Source organism: Hibiscus syriacus, unplaced genomic scaffold (assembly GCF_006381635.1).
Source record: "Hibiscus syriacus cultivar Baekdansim isolate YM2019G1 unplaced genomic scaffold, ASM638163v2 tig00110109_pilon, whole genome shotgun sequence".
Lineage (NCBI taxonomy): Eukaryota > Viridiplantae > Streptophyta > Magnoliopsida > Malvales > Malvaceae > Hibiscus > Hibiscus syriacus.
Genome location: NW_024062593.1, coordinates 939,785 through 960,575, shown reverse-complemented (window position 1 = coordinate 960,575; position 20,791 = coordinate 939,785). Strand labels below are relative to the sequence as shown.

The window sequence follows — 20,791 nt, the reverse complement described above, 5'->3', positions numbered from 1 at the left end:
TTCTTAACGTATAATAACATATACATATTATAAACACAGTCGTTCGAATTCAGATTCTCTTAATAAAATGATATATTTTACAAGGTAGAATGATGAGTTCCAAGTTTAGACAGTTAAGCAAACCTTATCACTTAGTGTTGTGTTGGGCCATTGGTGGGGCTCTTATAACCCCCAAACTTCAGACATGTGGGCTTTTCACTGCAATGCCCAATGGGTGGAGCCACAAAGACGAAAGGGATAAATAATAGCCAAGGTGGGCAGTAATGGATCGATGAGAAAGTGAGTGGAGACGACTGTCCTTCTTGAAAGTGTCAAATTCTTTATACGTAAGTGGAAATCCATCGATATAATGTAAAAACTTTATATGTTTTTAAATTGTTAATTAAAAAATAAATGATTAAAATTAACGATATAAAATAAAAAGATTTTTTATAAAATAAATGAGTGATTTATTTTTAACCAAATCCAAGAGAATAAAACTTTAAATTTTATATTGTATAAATGAATACTAATATATATTATTCTTTGATGGTAGAATAATTGATGTGGAATCATTTTTTTATAGTTACGATGATTATAAAGTAATATTTATTTAGAATATCTTTAATCATTGATAATATACATACATTCCCGTATACGCAACTGTTTAAGCGTAAAATCTCTAAAAGAATAATATTTTCTTTAATTACTAATACCACGTGATGAATTCATATTAGAATTACATTTATGAGAAAAATTCACTACCCATCCATGAAATAATTACCTTCACCATTTATAACTGATAAGAAAAGTGGTTAAACAATCAATATATACTCATTTTGTCCATTTTGTTATCTACCTTTTTGTTTGATTGACAATTATTTAATACCCCGTGCCGTACATTATTTATTCTCCCTACTTTTTTTTATTTTGATTATAATTGATTAATAAATTTGAAACGTAATTTTTAATCCAAATAATTTAGTTTATACTTTTACATAAATATTTTTGAAAAAAGAATATCAATTTTAACATTTATTTATTATTATATAATAAATTATTTATGGGTTTTTTTAACAATGACAACTTAACTTTATTAAAAAAAAAATAATGGAAGGAATGATAATGACAATACACTAGCATAAAGAGAAAAATATAGACAATAATCACAAAAAGTTTATACAAAAATAATAAACCCAAATATAGGAAGAAAAATAAAATATTTCTTTGAGAATGACGATCAACACCAAAAGAATCCAGTAGTTTTCATAAAAATTAATTGTCTCTATTAAACGAGACATTTTACAAAATGATAAAGGAGCGATGAATTAACCAAACTATTAGAGTTTAAATATTCTTAAAATTGTTTAAAGAACACACATTTTAAGTATAAAAATTTCAACCCAAAATCTCAATTGGAGTTTTTGATTTGGTTTTATTTTTTACATAATAATAAAATTACCCCCTAATATCTACACATCTAGTCATTTTACCCCTATCTTCTTTTCAGAGCATTTTAGTCACCAAAGTTTTATTATGGAGCAAAATGTCCCCTGATCGGATGAGAACCATTGGTTGACTAATGGTCAATGCTTCCTATTGATATGGCAAGTCCACATGTGATGTCATGCCATCAAAAAATAATTTTAAATTTATTTTTATAAGTGTATATGTAATTAATTACAAGGGTAAACTATGTGAATAGTCATTTTTGTTTAGGGTCTGACCGAATTTAGTCACCAATTTAAAAATTAAGGGTAAATGGTCCCTCGCATTATCTATCTATTCGGTTTAAGTCCCATATGCTATTAATTTATGTTAACCCTCTTTTGTTTAAGTCCCTTTTATTTAATTCACTAACATGTTTGAGGGACTAAAATTGAAAGGGAGTTTACGGTCGAAGGACTAAAATCAAACGGATCGATAAAGTCATGAATCATTTCCCCTTAAATTTTAAATTGGTGACGAAATTCGGTCTGACTGAAAACATAGCGGATTATTCTCATAATTTACCCTAATATTTTACTTTAATTTTTTTTTACTGATGTGACATCAGATGTGCACCTTTCACGTCAATAGGAAGCATTAATTGTTAGCCAATTAACGAGTTTCATCCAACCATAGGATATTTTACTCTAAAATAAAACGTTGGGAGTTAAAATGCACTAAAAATGATAGGGGGAAAATGACCACGTGTGCAAACGTTAGGAGTAATTTTGTATATTAACTATTACTTTTTAGGGTAAACTACTTGTTTAGTATATTAACTATTATTCCTTTTTTTTTGTTTTGGTAATCTAATTATTTTTTGTTTCGAAATCATATTTAATGTTATGTTTTGGTTTCATTTTGATCATCTATCGTTAAAAAATTTAAAGTGATACTGACATGTCATCATAAGATAATGACATGTCATCATTGAATTTAAAAAAAAATACCTTGTTAACAGTTCTATTAATCTTTTAACGGCGGTGATTAAAATGAAACAAAACACAACGATAGGTTCGTTTTCAAAAAATAATAGTTTAATGATTAAAAGAGAGAAAAATGATAGTTGATGCACTAAATGTATAGTTTATCCTATTTTTATTATTATCATTATTGTTCAAAATTTAGTTTAAGAGAAAAATAAAATAATTTGGGGTAAGAAAGGCTCGAACATGTTAGTGACTGCAATATGTCATGTTTGACATTTACACAAAAGTTTCCTTTCGAGAAACAAAAATGGCAGTGGCAGTTTGGGCATGGAAGGTCAATTTAAAGAATTTAAAACCATACTCATATGACACAACACAGATGGTCACCTCTCACTCTGACATGTTAGTTGTTACCAGCTCTGTATGTTTGCAGTCTTACCCCTCTTTTACCTTTGTCTTGCTCTCAATTCATTTATAGTTCTCCCAGTCTTAATTTCATTTTTCCTTCTTTGTTCCTCTCTTCTACTTTCTTCATTCATTGTCTCTAGATGAATAGATTTAATGTTTGCTGTATAAGATGATTAATTAAGTTTGATAATTTTATATATAATGATAAAAAAATATTTATAACATTTAATTAAATAGTCACTTTGATCTCAATTTTCTTTAAAATATTTTGACATCTAACGTTTTATCCGAGAAAAAGGCTCATCCGTGGATAAAAACGTTAGTTAATAAACGATCCAAAATAAAAATATTTTCCCTCTAAAATAGGGATTTTTTTATTCTAAAATAAAGTTTTGGGGGCGAAAAAGGAAAAGAATATGAGCTAAAACGACTATTTAGTCAAATGTTGGAGTGTCAAAATATTCAAGAAAAAAATACGGGTCAAAATGAATATTTAGACAAACGTTTGAGGCATTTTGCCATTATATCAAGATAAAATAAAATTATTTTTGCTCTAAAAAATGATACATTAGTGGCCAAAATGCTTTAAATAAAAAAAATATAGATTAAACTAATTATTTAGTCAAACGTTAGAGAACCTTTTATCCTATAATAAAATATTGGGACAAAAATGACTATTTAAATAAATATTATAGGTATTTTTTGTAATCATGTCATGGTCAAATTAGCACTCAATATTGAATTTAAATGATCATTTTGACATATATTTTTATAATATTTTTTTATCAAAATAATCATTGTTAAATGAAAATTATTATTTTACTAAGGTTAACGTAAAATTTTATGTGCTTAAATATAAATACAATTTACCAAATGAAAGATTCCGATAAGAACATAGTTTCACTGCCCCCAAGAACTCGCTAGCTACGTCATAAATGTGTAGCACTTTACATATGATAAATACCTTTCTCTCCTTTGGGTTACCATACTTCCTTGAAAACTCTCCCCTGCTCTTCCCCTCTCGTCGTTTCAAAGATGAAGAACGGGAAGATGATTAGGGGTTTCATGTGCCAGTCCACATCGGTAAACACCGCGTGCATGGCGGTCGATCCTCGCTCCATTGTGATGCCGAGGAGGCTCGACAGACTCCTCGTAGACGATCACGGTAAAAGATCACTCAACAATGCAAGGTATTCTAGGCTCGTTGAGTCTGGACGATTTGTTGGAGCTGGCATGAAGAGACCCATTGTTACCACTCCTTTTGTAAGAAAGGAACAAAATCAACAACAGAAGCCAAAGCACCTTCATCAACCAGTTCAAGTAGCTTCATCGGAGCTTGTTTTTCAGGTGATCACGTCTTCTATCATACATCCTTCAATATACACACAGACACAAATGTATATATCATCTTCACCAAGAAAACGAGATATTGCAGGTGGTTGTCATGCGGGTGTCCATTCATTGTCAAGGTTGTGCTGGTAAAGTGAAGAAACATTTATCCAAAATGGAAGGTATATATATAATCATTACTTTCTATATATATAGGCGAATCCATGCATGATGCAGCCTTACTTCATTCATGTCATTTCTGTTAAATCATAGCGTCATGTAAGAATGAGAGCCTAAAGCCTTAAACTTAATCATATTGATGTTTTTTCACCCAATATTGAGGTATCAAGAAATCAATAGTCTACATTGGCTCATTACTTGGTATATAAAAGAGTCGAGGACCGATGTTTCTGCCTTTCTCGTCATATCGTTTTCACCTTGTTTTTCAAGTTGCAAGTTGGCACCAACCCAGCAAACGGGAGGGGGCTGCACTGAATGTACCTTCAAAACCTAAGAGCTAAGGCCAGAGATCCGTACGTCGGAGGTGGGAGGGGCAATCTAGGATGGATATTTAACCTGAATCTACGACTTCCGATTTGATCAAATCTTATCAGATCATTTATTGAAAAATTCTGATTCAGGTTAAAGTTTTTTTAAAGATGAATCAAGTCAGATCAGATTTAAATTTATGATGAAAAAATCCGACCTAAAATAATAGCATAATTAACCCTCAGCAATGATAACTAGCTATGGTTTTCACATGGATCTTTAAGCCAACAACACGTAAACCCTAACTCCCGTGATAGTTAACCTTATGTCCGTAACATAGAAACATAGTTATTTTTAAGAAATAAATTGGGCCGTAACATCCGCAACATCTATATCTACGGTCATGACCGCAACCACAACTTAATACTAGGGTTCAGATAGGGCAAAACCCAGCTACCTTGCTGTAAAACAATAAATACGAAGCCATGAAAGCACATTTTATTTTGTGATTGGCTGATGCAAAAAGTTGTTTGGTACGCAGGGGTTACATCGTTCAGCATCGACGTTGAGAGCAAGAGGGTGACGGTGATGGGGCACGTATCGCCGGCGGGGGTGTTGGAGAGCATTTCAAAGGTGAAAAAGGCTGAGTTTTGGCCTTGTTGATGAACCCATTTACTTGAAAAAGGAAAACTGTGTGAGAATTTGGGTAAATTTCATTTTAATGTTAATGTGGTCCTTAGTCGATGGTTGAGGTGTGCGTTTTGGAATATGTGAGAAATGTGAACTGATGGATGTGGACGTTGCATGCATGCTTTGACAATGAATTTTATTATTATAATAATTATAATTATGGTCAATTATATATTTTTATATTTGACACTTCATTATATATAAATTTGTTTATCACAGTTATTTTTAGAAGTTTTAATTGAACTGACATAAAACTCTTATTAGTATGCTATTTGTTTATGGGAAACAATTTACCATGCACTAAACATGGTATTTCTTTAATTTCACAATATATATATAATCAAAATCATGATGACTATTTAATGAAATCATGTTTTAACATATGAAAAAAAGGGCGAAATTGCCTTAAAAAGAATAATTAATTTGTTTTAGTCCATTTTAAGAGTAATTTGTTAAGCTCAAGGATATATATAGTATATGTACGTGTAATGACTAAATTAAGAGGAGACTAAAGCTTGAAGATAAGAATAAAGCGCATTATTTTTCTACTAGTGTTTTTGACTTTGTAATGTAGCCAAGATCTCATGCTGTGTTCACATCAAATGTTTTGTTTCAGTCCTTAAATGGAAAATATACTGTGTCGTTTGCCTTCTGTTTCCAGGAGCTTAGAGTTCAACGCTGTCTGTGAACAGATTTCGAGTTCATCGAATCTCCAAATCCCTTGATCTTCCATGTCCGATTCATGTTTAGATATAGATATAGGGTTATGAACTTACGATGATCGTTTGAGTGTGTGAATTTATGTTTAAACAAACATGTTATCCACGAGTGTGTGCGGATGCGAATCCTGTAGCCTGTAGGTTATAAACAAAGCCCTTAGAGAGAATGGCTCACCCTGAAACTGATGAGCATGGCTCCAAGGAGACGGAAAGCGTTAGCAGCTCGTTGTCTCGTCGTAGTTCGGAGAAGCGACACCTGTTTAAAGAATTTGCAGCAGCTGTGAAGGAAATTTTATTTGCAGACGAACCTTTGCGCCGATTCAAGGATCAACCGAGCTCGAGAAAGTTCGGCCTCTGCCTCCGAGCGGTTTTTCCGATATTAGAATGGGGAAGGGACTATAATCTTTCGAAATTCAAAAGCGATTTGATTGCCGGCCGGGCTTACTATTGCAAGTCTTTGCATTCCACAGGATATTGGATATGCAAAGCTTGCCAATCTTGATCCCCAATATGGACTGTGTATGTATTCATATTGATTTCAGATATATATATATATATGTGTGTGTGTGTGTATATATTCTGGTGGGATCATATTGATTTGAGGAACTTGATTTCAATTGCATGACAGATAGTAGCTTTGTTCCACCTCTTGTATATGCATTCATGGGGAGCTCACGGGATATCGCTATTGGACCAGTGGCAGTCGTGTCTCTTTTGCTCGGCAGTCTGCTGCAAGATGAGATCGACTCATCTGCTAATCCGGTCGATTACCGGCGCCTTGCGCTTACAGTTACTTTCTTTGCTGGCCTAACTCAATTGTTACTTGGATTTTTCAGGTATATATATTATCAAATATCACTCTCAGGGATTTGTTATTCGAACTTCGGTGCGTGTTTCGAATACAGGTATGTTTGGTTACAGGTTGGGATTCCTGATAGACTTTCTATCTCATGCCACCATAGTCGGCTTCATGGCCGGTACTGCGATCACCATTGCACTTCAACAACTCAAAGGTCTACTTGGAATCAAAAAGTTCACAAAGGAAACTGATATTGTCTCTGTAATGGACTCAGTAATCAGTTCAGCGCGTCATGGTGTAAGTAAATTACAATCTGAGATTTTTTTACTTTCTTGTGTGGCAAGAAACAAGTTTAAATTTGGTTTTTTACCATGTTTTTTTACAGTGGAATTGGCAAACTAAACTAATAGGGATTTCCTTTTTGATCTTCCTATTGGTTACAAAATACATTGTAAGATCAAACCCTATCTTGCAGAAAAAGTTTTCTTCATTTGATATTAATGATCATAATGTAACAAGAAAATGGAAACAGGGGAAAAGGCAGAAGAAACTATTTTGGGTTCCAGCCATCGCTTCATTGATCTCGGTCATCATCTCCACCATTTTAGTGTACGCCACACGAGCCGATAAGCGTGGGGTTCAAATCATATGTATATCGTATCATATTTGATTGTTTCCCGAGCTTTATCTCCTTTGCAAAGTAATCTAGATTTTCGTACAATTGGTATCTTTAGGTGAAAAATATCAGAAAAGGCATCAATCCACCATCTGCAAAAGAAATTTTCTTCTCTGGAGAATACGTTGGCAAAGGTTTTAAGATCGGTGTAGTTTCGGGAATGATAGCATTGACGGTACGATAAAAACGCATACCCCGGATTCGAAATTGGATCACCGTATCTTTCTTTTATATCTAAACACAAATATATTTCTCTCTTTAGGAAGCTGTTGCAATTGGAAGAACATTTGCTTCCATGAAAGACTACCAATTGGATGGAAACAAAGAAATGGTAGCATTAGGAACAATGAACATTGTTGGTTCCTTTACATCTTGCTATGTATCCACAGGTGTAACATACGTACATGCCATGTATGAGTACATACATATATACATATGAATCACTGTAATTTTTTTTCATGTCTGAATGCAAATTGCAGGGTCCTTCTCTCGCTCAGCAGTAAACTACATGTCCGGTTGTGAAACAGCTGTTTCTAATATAGTGATGGCCATCATCGTACTGCTAACGTTGGCACTCTTCACACCGTTGTTCAAGTACACACCGAATGCAATACTCGCTTCGATCATTATATCCGCGATGGTCGGACTAATCGACATTGATGCGGTGGCTCTAATATGGAAGATCGATAAATTCGATTTTGTCACTTGTATGGGAGCCTTCTTCGGTGTTGTTTTCTCCTCCGTCGAGATCGGTCTTCTAATCGCGGTTCGTGTCAGTTACGTACCTAAATCCCGGCTTCGTAAATACATACACTAAACATCTATTTCTTGCTGCAATAGGTTTCAGTATCATTTGCAAAGATCCTATTACAAGTTACAAGGCCTAGAACAGCAATCCTTGGAAAAGTTCCGAAGACTAATAATGTTTACAGGAATATCATGCAATATCCAGATGCAACAAAAGTTGCAGGGATTCTCATTGTTAGAGTTGATTCTGCAATTTATTTCTCCAACTCCAACTATGTAAAAGGAAGGATCTTGAGATGGTTGGCTGATGAAGAAGAAGAACTGAAAGGAAAATCCCAACCCAGAATTCAGTATCTGATTGTTGAAATGTGCCGTAAGTTAATCTTCGATCTTCCATACCTGTTTTTTTAGTCCCAACCCAGAATTACATATTTATTTCTTAGTTTATTGACAATATAAACATACCAAACATACCCTTTATACGCAAGTGATCGAACCCGAATTCTTTAAGGAGAACTCAGAGTTCAAACTTTCAAACTTTAAACCCAACCCAGAATTCAGTATTTGTTTTTCAACGCATATGTCATTTCAAGTTTGGCAAAATAGGTTCTTTTTCTATATGTTATTTTCAAGTTTGGCAAAAAGGGTTATTTTTCTTATGAAATTTGCATATTCTTGCAGCTGTTACGGACATTGACACTAGTGGCATCCATGCTCTTGAAGAATTGTTAAGAGCTCTTGAAAAGAAGAATGTTAAGCTTGTTTTATCTAATCCAGGGTCAGTTGCTGTTGACAAGCTTCATGCCTCAAAGCTTTCAGATTTGATAGGTGAGGAAAGGATCTTTCTCACTGTGGCTGATGCAGTTCGGATATGTTCTTCAAAATTGGAATTAGAACCCTAAATAATAGTATCTTCCACGTTACATTTTCTTGTCAAATTGTTTAGATGAAAGTTAAGCTGTCCAAAACCAAACAAAACTCTTTGTTCACAGAGGACAAAGCTGCCATTGATAGAGAAAGGCAAGCTAGGACCAGGAAGATTGTTTACTGTAAAATGATATCCATGAAAAGCAGTTGTCCTCAAACACTCGTCAATGAGTTCACATGACAGATTAACATGGTGGGGACTGATCCTCCCCCTCATCAACAAACACAATCAATCAATTCAAAACCATGGAGATAACTAGAAATATTAATGGGAAATCAACATACAATCCGAGTTCTGAATATCAGACTAATACTCAAAAGGATGGATCATCAAAACCAAAGGGTAAACTAAATTGAACACCATAAGATACATAGCTTAGTAGCTACACATTAACATAATCACAAGGCCTGAGACAAGAGCTCCGATCGAGGCAGTAAGCACTGGAGCGCCACCCGAGCTGCCGGGAGCCGGTGTTGGTGCTGACACAGTTGCTCCTCCTGAGAATGCCTCCGGCGCACCTGCTATCGCTGATGGTGCCATGCCTACAAGTTTGCCAACCAATTGAACAGTTTTAACATGATTGACCAAAACCAGACAGAGAGAAACAAAAGATGGAAACACAAAAATAAATAATCATCGGTTCTAAGAATCAAAACCAGACAGAAAGATTAGATTTATCAGAACATACCTGGAGCACCAGCAGGAGACACTGCAACAAAAATAAATAATCATCAGTTCTAAGAATCAAAATCTGGGTTTTTTCACTGCAACGTAAAATGACAGATTTCCCCCCAAAAAATATAACAACTTTACCCCTTTGAAACCCCCGTGCAATTCAAGATTCACTTTCCCAGCAACATTTTAACTACGTTTTGAAAGCAGAAAAAGAAAAGCCGAGTTAACTCACATGAGCAGGTAGTGGCAGAAGGAGGAGAAGAGACTTTGCAAGCAGCGGGCAAGGTCATGGCCTTTGTGATATTCAGAGAAACACCAAGAGAAGCACTGCTCTTAAAAGCATCGCACAAGCATTGGGGTCCGGATTTCAGCACGGTTTTCAACCCGGAACAGCACGTTCCCTCTGGCTTCGACGCCTTGCTCCCACTGGACACGAACGACAAACAATCCGCCATGTTGAGAATCAGAGAGGAACAGTCCACGGAGGAGGAAGGAGACGGCGCCGCCGCATGGTGGTGGTCGGCATCGACGGCCCAGATTGAGAGAATGGCGAGTGACAAAGCAAGAGAGAATCTTGAAGCTGCCATTGTTGAGATATGAAACAGTAACAGATGAGGCAGCAAGGAGTGGGTTTGGGGAAGAAGAAGAAGAAGAAAAAAGGAAGCTTTTTGGAAGATATGAAGTAAGGGGAAATGAAGGGGATGAGGGGATTTATTGAGGAGAGAAACCGAGAGAGAGAGGGGGGCATGTGGGTTCACACGAGTCGGTTCAATGCAAAGGTGTTAAGGTTCCCTTGATTTCTTACCATATCAGAACAATTCTTTTCAAAAATCGAATTCTATGATTTCCACGAGAATTAAAAGTGAAAATAAAAAATAAAAAAAAGGTCATGACCACTCATTTGCATACTCATATGGATGAGAAAGTATTTTTTTTACTCAAATATAAAAACAACCTTAAAAATTAATATTAAAAACAATATTTTTTTAATTTTTTAATTGATATTATTTTCTATCAAGTAAGATAAAAGTATAACGCTTTTTAAAAATTAACATTTTCATATGATGTGTCTTTTATTGATATAACATAAATCTATCAGAATTTTTAGAGTTAAGTTGAAATGAGATAAGATTTATTTTGAATTTTTCTTAATATATGACAACACACCCTACAAACACAATTGTTCGAATCTAAATCATTTAAAAAGAATAATATTTTATTTTATCATTGAAGTCATTCAATACGTTCTTATGTGTCTTTGTCCTATATGACAAAAAATGTGTTAATTTAAAAAATAATCTAAAATAAATATTATTTTTGACATTAAATTTTGTTTGAAATGATATTTAAGTAAAAGACAAAGTCTAATAATGATGTGTATAGTTAATGAGAGGTATAATACACACATACATATGATCAAACTAAAATATAAAGATTAATTCGATGACTTATATATAGAGATGATCATGTGATTCGAATCCGATGAATTTCGATTTGATTTTATATTCAAAAATAAAAATTAAATTTTGAATATTTAAAATGTACAATAATTTAAATTTATTTTAAGTAACAAAATTCAAATAAATTTGATTGTTAAAAGAGAACGAAACGGAGTGGGGGCAACAAGCAATGAACGCCACACGGTTTAATTTCTACTTTAGACTATATAAGTTGCTTAATAGGTTGGATGGTCCCAATTCAATTAACATGTTACACGTAGCTAAGAGCCTAAGATATTTGAGGTTGGCCGAATATCGAAAAATTTATTTTCTCATTGACTTTAAAAAGAATGCCACTGAGTTGTGCGTTGGCATAATTACCAACAACTTCCCATGTTCGTATTTCATGTTATATTTATTTTATGATCAATTAATATTTAATTTATTTTCGTTTAATTTTACTCAAATATTATAAAACTTTATAATAAAAATATCCTTTTAATTAAGCTTATTTTATTCATACATTAAAATTTAAATTTACAACCCCATTTTTAGAATTAATGTCGGACTCCGCTATACATGATGAAGTAGGCCGGTGATATGAAATGATTCGGGATACCTAAAGCCCGTGTTAAAAAGGGAACCCGATCCTAGACACATGTCGTGAGAGAACAAAAAAATTAAATAACTCCACATGATGTTAGGGATGGGCATGCACCCGAACCCGATGGGTTCTGACCCGACCCGATCTAACTCGATCAGGTCGTTTTTTTTATAAAAATATTCGGGTCGGGGTTGAGTTTAGTGTGAAAATACCCGATCCGATCCAATCAAAAAAATATATAATTTTACCTTATATATTTAGGAATAATTACAATAATACCCCTTTATATATTATTTTTTTCCAATTAAATCACTATTTTTTATTGAATAAAAATAGTTTTTTATTATTTCGGGTCGGGTCGGATTTTTAAGTTATATATCGAGTCAGATTCGGTCGGGTGAAAACTTGTTTTGGTCGGGTCGGGTCTCGGATGGAGGACTCCTTATTCTCGAGTCGGGTCAGGTGGATCAAAAACCTGACCCATGCACATCCCTACATGACGTCCTTAAATTATGACCCACATTCTAGGTTAATCTAAAAACTTTCAAACATTCTATATCAGTCTCTAAACTATGACCTCCATTTTAAATTGATCCTTAAATTTTAAAACATTCTATATCAGTCCTTAGACTGTCAATGTCATCCTATTTTGATCCTTCTGTTAACGTGTCATTTATCCACCGGTTTAAAATTAATTTATTTTTTTTGAAAGTTATGATAATTAAACCTGTGATATTCTAAAAGATTCTCATGACCTTTATAAATGGATTAACTTTTTTTAAGTTACACGTTCAATTATCAGACCAAGCATTAAAAAAAATTAAAAAAGATCACGAGTTCAATTATCACGATCTTAAAAAAATAAGTGTTAATCATTAACGAAATGATCAAAACTGAATGATACTGATAGTTTGAGGATTGATATAAAATATTTTAAAATTTAGATACCAATTTAGAATGAAACCATAACTTAAAAATCGATATAAAATATTTTAAAGTTTATATACAAGTTTAAAAATGAGATCTTTGAAAACATTTTGTAAACTTAAACAAAAATGACCATTTCTTTTATGAGGTTTTCCCAATTTGAAATAAATTTGGTTTCACATTACTTTATTTGATTACAAAGTATTTATAACCTCAAGAAGTTAGACAATTCCACTTGCCAAACACGCGTATGAATTTCATTTCACATTATGATGGGGTAATCATAGTAGTGGTGTGTTTTGAATAGGATTAGAGATGATCAAAATATTTAGAATTAATATAATTTGATTTTATCTAATTTTATAAAATTGTTTAAATTTAAATTCAAGTTTAGTATAGAAAAAAATTTAGTTCAGGGTGAGGGTCAAAGATATTTATGAATATATTTATTGGATGTTCGTCAACATTAGATGAAATGAACCAAAAAAACATATAATTTTAAATAGGGTAAAATACACAGGTGACCACTTAATTATGGTAAAAAATCATTTTGACCATCGATGTTTCAACTTAATCAATCAGACCACCTAACTATTTAAATACTTCAATCAAACCATTTGTCGTTAACATTTAACGGAGTAGGTGACATGGTCGTTAAAACATTTTGGTATAATTATACAATTGGTCCCTATAACTTATATATTCTTTTAATTTGATCTTAATTTTAATAAATTAAAATAAATTTAATCATCGAATCAGGAGATGTCACATATCATTGGTGACACATGTCATGACATGTATCATTGGATTTAAGAAAATAAATCCACGCAACAATAAGTGGGTGAGGGGAATCAAACTTAGGATGCTTGGCTCAAATATTAGGAACCAAATCATTGAGCAACTATTTGATATGCTTTGGACAACAAATAATATATATTAACTTAGTAAACAAATGTTTTACTTAAATTAAAGAATATTTTATATATCTTAAATTTTAAAATTATCTTTCATGTTTGTTTTAATAAATATAAATAAAATTTTAGAATAAATATAATTAATAAAATAAATGATTTAAAAAATTAGATTTCATAATATACATTTAGATACTCTGAATTCTGTTTGAATCCGTCACTGTATGATGATATGCAAAAACATAAAATCCACTCACGCACAAGGCACACCTACAAGGCACACCTACATGTTCTGTTTGTCTGGATTCCTGATTTTTCTAAATAATGCTGAAAATATGTTTTATACTTTTTATTCAAATAGTCACGGTAGTTATTGTTATTAGGGAGTGTTTGGTTCAAGGATTGTGATATTCTCATGGGATGAGAATCCCACATTCTCATGTTTGATTGGCCGGAAATCTCATTCCTGATAATGTTTTATTACCAATAGTAGATTTTTTGGGGTATATTACCGGGAATGTCATTACCTCCATTCCCTTAGGTATTGTAACATTACCGGCATTTTGGACTAAAATGCCCTTAAATTTTTATTTTTTTTTCAAAAATATCATTCTTCTGTAATTGAATAATAAAAATTTTACGAAGGTTAAATTACAAATTTATCCTTAAATTATTTTAGATTTACAAAAAAAAAATCTATAATTAAAATTTTATATGAAGTTCAGGGATAAAAAAATTTTTACCCTTTCATTAAACATTTTTTATATTTTTAATTTTGTAAAAAAATTATATAAATATTATGAATTTAATTTTTTAAAGAAAATATATAAATATTTTACAATTTGTAATATTATACAAATATATAATAAGGACAATTTGGTTAAATATACATTCCAATAATCTTTTATTCCTTTAACCAAACACGGTAATCTTACATTCATGCTAAACCAACCAAACACAAAATACAACATTCTCAGTAATCCTATTCCCTGGTAATCTTTTATTCCCACTGGTAATCTTACATTCCGTGAACCAAACGCACCCTTATTATAATTGAAGTATTTTAACTTTTAACCTCTCATTTTTTTATCAAAATAATATTTTTTTAACGAAAATCGTTAATTAATTAATTGTTAATGTTTTTTTAACTGACTAGATAAGTTCATATAGGTTAAAATACTAACGTGTCATTTTTACATGTGATTAACTGATGACCGAGACTATATTTTATTGCATTTTATGTCGCGCTTCCCTCGGACAAATATAGTCTAAAAATTAGAAATGTGAAAATGTGTGACTAATCTTGTCATTTTCTGTTGCGATTCCCTTGGACAAATTAAAAATGTAAAAAGAGTCGAGAATTTTCAGCTTGATGGACGACAATATAGAAGTCGACATCCTGAAAGATTGGGCCACATCCATTGGTTGTTCTTTGGGTTCTTTCCTTATGGAATATTTATGGTTACCACTAGGAGCAAAGAAGAATTCATATATTATGTGGGATCTGGTTATTCAGAGGTTCAACAAAAAACTGGCTGGGTGGAAAGCTTCTTCACTATCCTTGACTGCCAGATTGGTGCTTTTGAAGTCAGTATTGTCTTCTCTTCCGATCTTTTTCCTATCTGTTTTCAAATTGCCATTATCCATGTGAAATTAATTAATTAACATGCACGGCCATTTTCCAACCCCAACAAAGCCCGGCCATCACTGATCTTGTCATTTTCACATTTCTAATTTCCTGCATGAACATAGACTATATTTTATCATTTCGAATATGCAACTTACACATTTTACTACTATATTTGGGAAAGGAGATGGAGATGACAAGATCAGTGATAGGCACCTGGGGCCTCAAATTCTCTTGCAAAATTTGAAGACGAATAAGCGATATCTTTCTCGTAGAGATTATCAAATAGTCCATCAGTTGCAGTGATAATCACATCATTTTCATCCAAGTCAATTCTGTAAACCTGCAAGAAATCAGCAACCATGTGTAAAAAGATTGACCTTATTATTTTACCTTTCTTATAGGTGATGTGGTTGGGGGGGGGGGGGAAGAACCTTTTACCTTCATTTTCTAGCCTAAATGAAACTCGATAAACGTTTTCAAAAGACATAGTGCTGCTTTTTAAAAGAAATTGTAAGGGACTCTTACTAGAAATGGAATTCAAATGGTATACCTCTACAAAGTCAGATGGATGGTCTCCTTTTTCAATCTGTACAGGAAAATTCAACTCATAAAGCATTGGGGAGGATATTTTAAATACAGCACCGTTTCTTATGATCAGGAAGCCTGAATCACCGATATTGGCCACATGGAGAGCCTGCAGATCCATAGAGGCATAGCCTTCCAAGTATGAGTTGTAGAAAGGAAAACTCATTCTCAGATCCATGTTTGTTTATTTTTCTCGATTAGAATTAAACCATTGGGAAAAGAAATATATCTATTCCATCGAAGTAGATTGACCGGCTAACAATTAGTATCAGTTGTCAGTCCATGCATATTTTGACAAACAGCAGTTTTACAAATCATAATTAGTGTAAGCATGAGCATTATGAACTTCTGGAAATATGTTGTCTTTAGATTCAATACCAATATGAACAACTCTGTTTCAATCATACTAGGAGAAAACTTTTTGTTAATTCATTAACCTTGTACTTTGCACAGATAAAAAAGTTCGGAGAAAAAATTGAGTAATTTTCATCAAACTGAAAAGTATATTTGTATATTAAGTTACCATTTCTCCAGTGAAATCCTAGATTTGGTAGAATTTGGTTGTCAATTTTGAGTCCAGTTTGATTACGATTAGATTGTAAGTTATTCAATTTATATAACTACTAATTGAAATTTGCATAGGAGAAAAGCAAGTCAAGTTGAATGACAACATACCTGATCATCAAAGTAAGCAACCAAAACCGTAGATGAGCCACAAGATCGAGCATTTGCAGCAGCTCTATTAAGGACCTCAACTGGGTCAGTTATTGGAACTCCATTTCTATCAGATACAATTCTTTCACAGTTTTCTATAAGTTCTTTTGCATATACTCCAACACTATTCCCTGAGGGATGAGATAGGAAACAAATAACTCAATCCAGACATTGCAAGACATAGGATAACAATTATTCTGTGTTTCAGTAGGCTGCCAGGGATTCAGCATACATTTAATGTAATTTGATATATATCCTAGCAACTCTTTCATGGTTTGCAGTGCAAGGGGAAAAATGCAGCATAAACTCACTCCATACAAAGAATAATACCTTCAAGAGACCATTGACCAACTCCATCAGCAATACCTAGCCAGTTCTGGCAGGCAATAAAATAAGCATCTTCTCCACCTGCGAAGGCCTGGAATTATTACTTTCCGAATTACTCAAATGAAATTCTCGAACTCAAGTCAAGCATACATCAAAGTGCCCAAGCAACGGACGTCTTTCAAAATTCGTTTCAATGGTAGTATTGTTACTTTTATAACATTACATCCAAAGTTCATAAAGTTACTCCACTGTGACTAATGTGTGAGAGAGGCGTTTTTTGGCAATTATATTGATCTGACATGTTAAAATGTCAAACTAGACAAAACCTGATTGTAACTTTCACACAGAATTTTGATTTGTTTTCATCCAATTTGACAATAATTTCCAAATCATAATTTTGGAAAATTAAAACAATTAATCAAAAAGGTGAAATTGGTGATGGCCATCCTTAAGTACCTTAGTCGGATTTGGCAATAGAGCAGCACCAGAATATAAGAAAAAACCTGCTGCTGGAATTTCCTCCCTGTTTGGATACATTTATAAAAGCAAACATGAGGATGTAAGAAACTTGTGAAAAAGGTGATCCATATACTGACCCAGCTTATCATCTTTGATCTGGTATGTTAGTATCAGCTCACTGGCCTTTTTTTGGGAATGGGAAATAATGATTGTTGTATCCTCACAGTTTTCACAAAAGGGTGGACGATCAATCAATTATATAAAAATGTAAATCATAGAGAACAACGACAATCTGGCCAGAAGACAAGCGTAAGAACAAAATTTTCAACCAGCCACTCGATCTTTCATGCGAATAAAGATTCTTACTAATAAGAGTAACCAATGCAGTAATCTATAAGACAGATAGAAACATCTTTGTGTATTCATTTTGACAGTAGAGTAATTTACCTTTCCAAAGTTGTTCCACCTGAATGTAACTCTACACCTATGGAAAATGAGAAAGGCACGGCCTCATCTAACTGCAAGAAACAATATACATAGAACTTCAGGCAATTTGATTTGAGAGCACAAATAAATCCAGACAGGAAGAATATTACATTAATGCACCAATGTTGTCATTAATTATCGTTGTTAAACTAATATTTTATGTTTGAATCTTGGGTTAGTTGCACAAAAACAGGATCCTTACTCTGATATTCCTTTGGCCTCAGTCTTTACAGCTCTGATGGCATCAAAAAGCAATATAGGATTACTGATGATTACTTTCTATGTAAAATTATTTTAAGTAGGAGAAGGGGGAAACCATTCAATATCCCATCATCAGTTTTGTCAAATTGTCATTATTTATAGTATTACATTTACATAATGCTGACTGAGATATCCAAGTTGAATACAAACACCCAAAAGAAACACGATTAACTGCAATATAAACAAAAATAGAGAACTTACCATTTTTTAGCTCTCGACTGTGTCACTGTCAACAGATTGATTCACTGGTTTATGGACCGTAGCCTCATTGAGAATTGAATTGACCTCAGATAACGTGGAGTTCCGCTTAATTTCACCAACGTTACCTTCATCGGCATCCTTGATCATCGCTAACATTTTTTATGTATTTAAGCTATGTTCCTCGCCATGTTCTTTGGAAGGCACACATTTCTGAGAAGCTTCTTCACCACCATCATCCTTTCCACTTTCCTGGAACTCAAGACTGTAAAGCATTTCAATATTGGAGCATGCTCCTAAAGAAGTAGATTGAATTGCGATTTCACTTTACTATTTTCAGAAGCTGCCACTTGAGCAGAAACTTCTTCCACTGTTAAATCCATCTTAGACTCCGTATTCAAAGTAGTACCCATAATTTTACCACTTCTCTCACATTTTTCCTCAGCACCAGTATTTTCTTCCTCCTCCAGCTTAACACTGGGAACTTAGCTTTTGGAACTAGACTCTAAAGAAGCTAATTCAGTTCTAATTTCACTTTCAATGGCAGAAGCTGCCAATGGAGGAGAAGACTTTTCTATATCAGGAACTACATTTACCGTTGACTCTGTATTTGAAGTAGTACCCTCAATTTTACCAATTCTCTCCCCATTTTCATCAGCTCCGGTATTTTCTTCCTCCTCCAGCTTAACACTGTGGGGAACTTCGCTTTTGGAACTAGACTCCATAGAAGTTAATTCAGTTATAATTTCACTTTCCATAGCAGGAGTTGCCATTGGAGGAGATGACTGTTATAGATCAGAAACTAAATCTATCTTAGACTCCGTATTTGAAGCGGTACCCTCAATTTTATCCATTCTCTCCCCATTTTCCTCAGCACCAGTATTTTCTTTCTCCTCCAGCTTAACACTGTGGGGAACATCGCTTTTGGAACTAGCCTCCGCAGAAGCTAACTCAGTTGTAATTACAGTTTCAATGGAAGGAGCTGCCAATGGAGGAGAAGCCTGTTCTACATCAGGAACTGAATCTATCTTAGACTCCGTATTTGAAATGGTACCCTCAATTTCACCTATTCTCTCCCCATTTTCTTCAGCACCAGTATTTTCTTCCTCCTGCAGCTTAACACTCTGGGAAACTTCACTTTTGGAACTAGACTTGTTATGTATGGCTCATAAAAAGTCTCGTTGTGGGGTTACGAATTATGTGGGTTGGGGGTGTGGGGGCGCAGCCCCCGCGGTACGGTACAGGGTTGATTTTGTAATTATGTACCAGGGTTTTCTATTATAAATAGAGATGTAACCTAGACCTAAAAAATTATTGAATAAAACTTCTAGCGCCGCCTAGGCACCGAGGACGTAAGCACATTGCCGAACCTCGTAAAATTCTCGTGTTCTTTCGTTTTCTTTACCCGTTTTCGTCAACAATTGGTATCAGATGTCAGGAGCAAAATTCGAAGTCGCGAAATTCGATGGTCAGGGTAACTTCGGATTATGGCAAACGAGGGTGAAGGATCTATTGGCGCAGCAAGGGATCTTGAAGGCTTTGCGACCTACAAAGCCGGCGTCGATGGATGAGGAAGATTGGGAAGAATTGCAGCAGCGAGCGGCAGGAACCATACGATTATGCTTGGCGGACGAGGTCATGTATCACGTCATGCATCTATCGTCTCCAGACGAAATTTGGAGGAAGTTGGAAAGTCAATTTATGTCCAAATCCTTAACGACAAAACTGTATCTGAAGCAGCGGTTGTATGGGCTGAAGATGCAGGACGATCACGATTTGGCGCAACACGTGAATGTCTTCAATCAAATCGTTTCTGATCTGGCTCGGCTTGATGTGAAAATTGAGGATGAAGACAGAGCGATGATTCTGTTGTGTTCGTTGCCTTCCTCTTACGAACACATGGTGACTACTCTTACATATGGGAAAGAGACTATCAATGTTGAGGAGATTACTGCAGCCTTGTTGGCTCACAACCAGCGGAAGCAGAATGCAGGGGAAAGCTCTCAAGCCGATAGCTTATATGTCAAGGGTAATCGAGATCGTGGACGGAAGCCAGAGAAGGCAGGGTCCGGGAAGCGGAATTCCAGATCCAAATCCAGGGATAAGAAGACGATTCACTGTTACAAGTGCAAGGAGGCGGGACATATGAAGCGAGACTGTCCGAAGTTGAAAAAGCAGACCGATGAGAAGCGTGATGGCTCATCCAAGTCTGTGAACGTGGTCGAGGATGATACTTCTGATTGCAGTGAGGGTGATATGCTTTCTATTTCAACGACACAATTGACGGATGCTTGGATTCTTGATTCTGGATGTTCTTATCACATCACGCCAAATAGGGAATGGTTTTCGACATACATGCCGGTTAATTCTGGTTCGGTTTATTTGGGTGATGAT

General features: G+C 34.2%; 3 protein-coding genes and 1 pseudogene across 3 annotated transcripts; 2 read left to right on the top strand and 2 right to left on the bottom strand.

Annotated features, from left to right (window-relative positions):
* Positions 1-3,790: 3,790 nt before the first annotated feature.
* On the top strand, positions 3,791-5,406 carry LOC120214960 (heavy metal-associated isoprenylated plant protein 36-like). Its single transcript, XM_039212756.1, has 3 exons — positions 3,791-4,151; positions 4,240-4,315; positions 5,164-5,406. Exons 1-3 carry the CDS (start codon positions 3,840-3,842, stop codon positions 5,283-5,285), a joined length of 510 nt encoding a protein of 169 aa, XP_039068687.1. The 5' UTR covers positions 3,791-3,839; the 3' UTR covers positions 5,286-5,406.
* A 791-nt stretch (positions 5,407-6,197) lies between these two features.
* LOC120214956 lies at positions 6,198-9,155 on the top strand (annotated as a pseudogene).
* Positions 9,156-9,313: 158 nt separating this feature from the next.
* On the bottom strand, positions 9,314-10,557 carry LOC120214959 (non-specific lipid transfer protein GPI-anchored 31-like). The gene is made up of 3 exons (XM_039212755.1): positions 10,089-10,557; positions 9,870-9,890; positions 9,314-9,723 (listed from the first exon to the last, which is right to left on the bottom strand). The coding sequence occupies exons 1-3, from the start codon at positions 10,441-10,443 to the stop codon at positions 9,557-9,559; spliced, it is 543 nt and encodes a 180-aa protein (XP_039068686.1). The 5' UTR covers positions 10,444-10,557; the 3' UTR covers positions 9,314-9,556.
* A 4,692-nt stretch (positions 10,558-15,249) lies between these two features.
* On the bottom strand, positions 15,250-17,881 carry LOC120215042 (probable protein phosphatase 2C 71). Its single transcript, XM_039212836.1, has 6 exons — positions 17,450-17,881; positions 16,997-17,084; positions 16,628-16,797; positions 15,918-16,061; positions 15,581-15,707; positions 15,250-15,359 (listed from the first exon to the last, which is right to left on the bottom strand). The coding sequence occupies exons 1-6, from the start codon at positions 17,528-17,530 to the stop codon at positions 15,250-15,252; spliced, it is 720 nt and encodes a 239-aa protein (XP_039068767.1). The 5' UTR covers positions 17,531-17,881.
* Between the last annotated feature and the right edge of the window lie 2,910 nt (positions 17,882-20,791).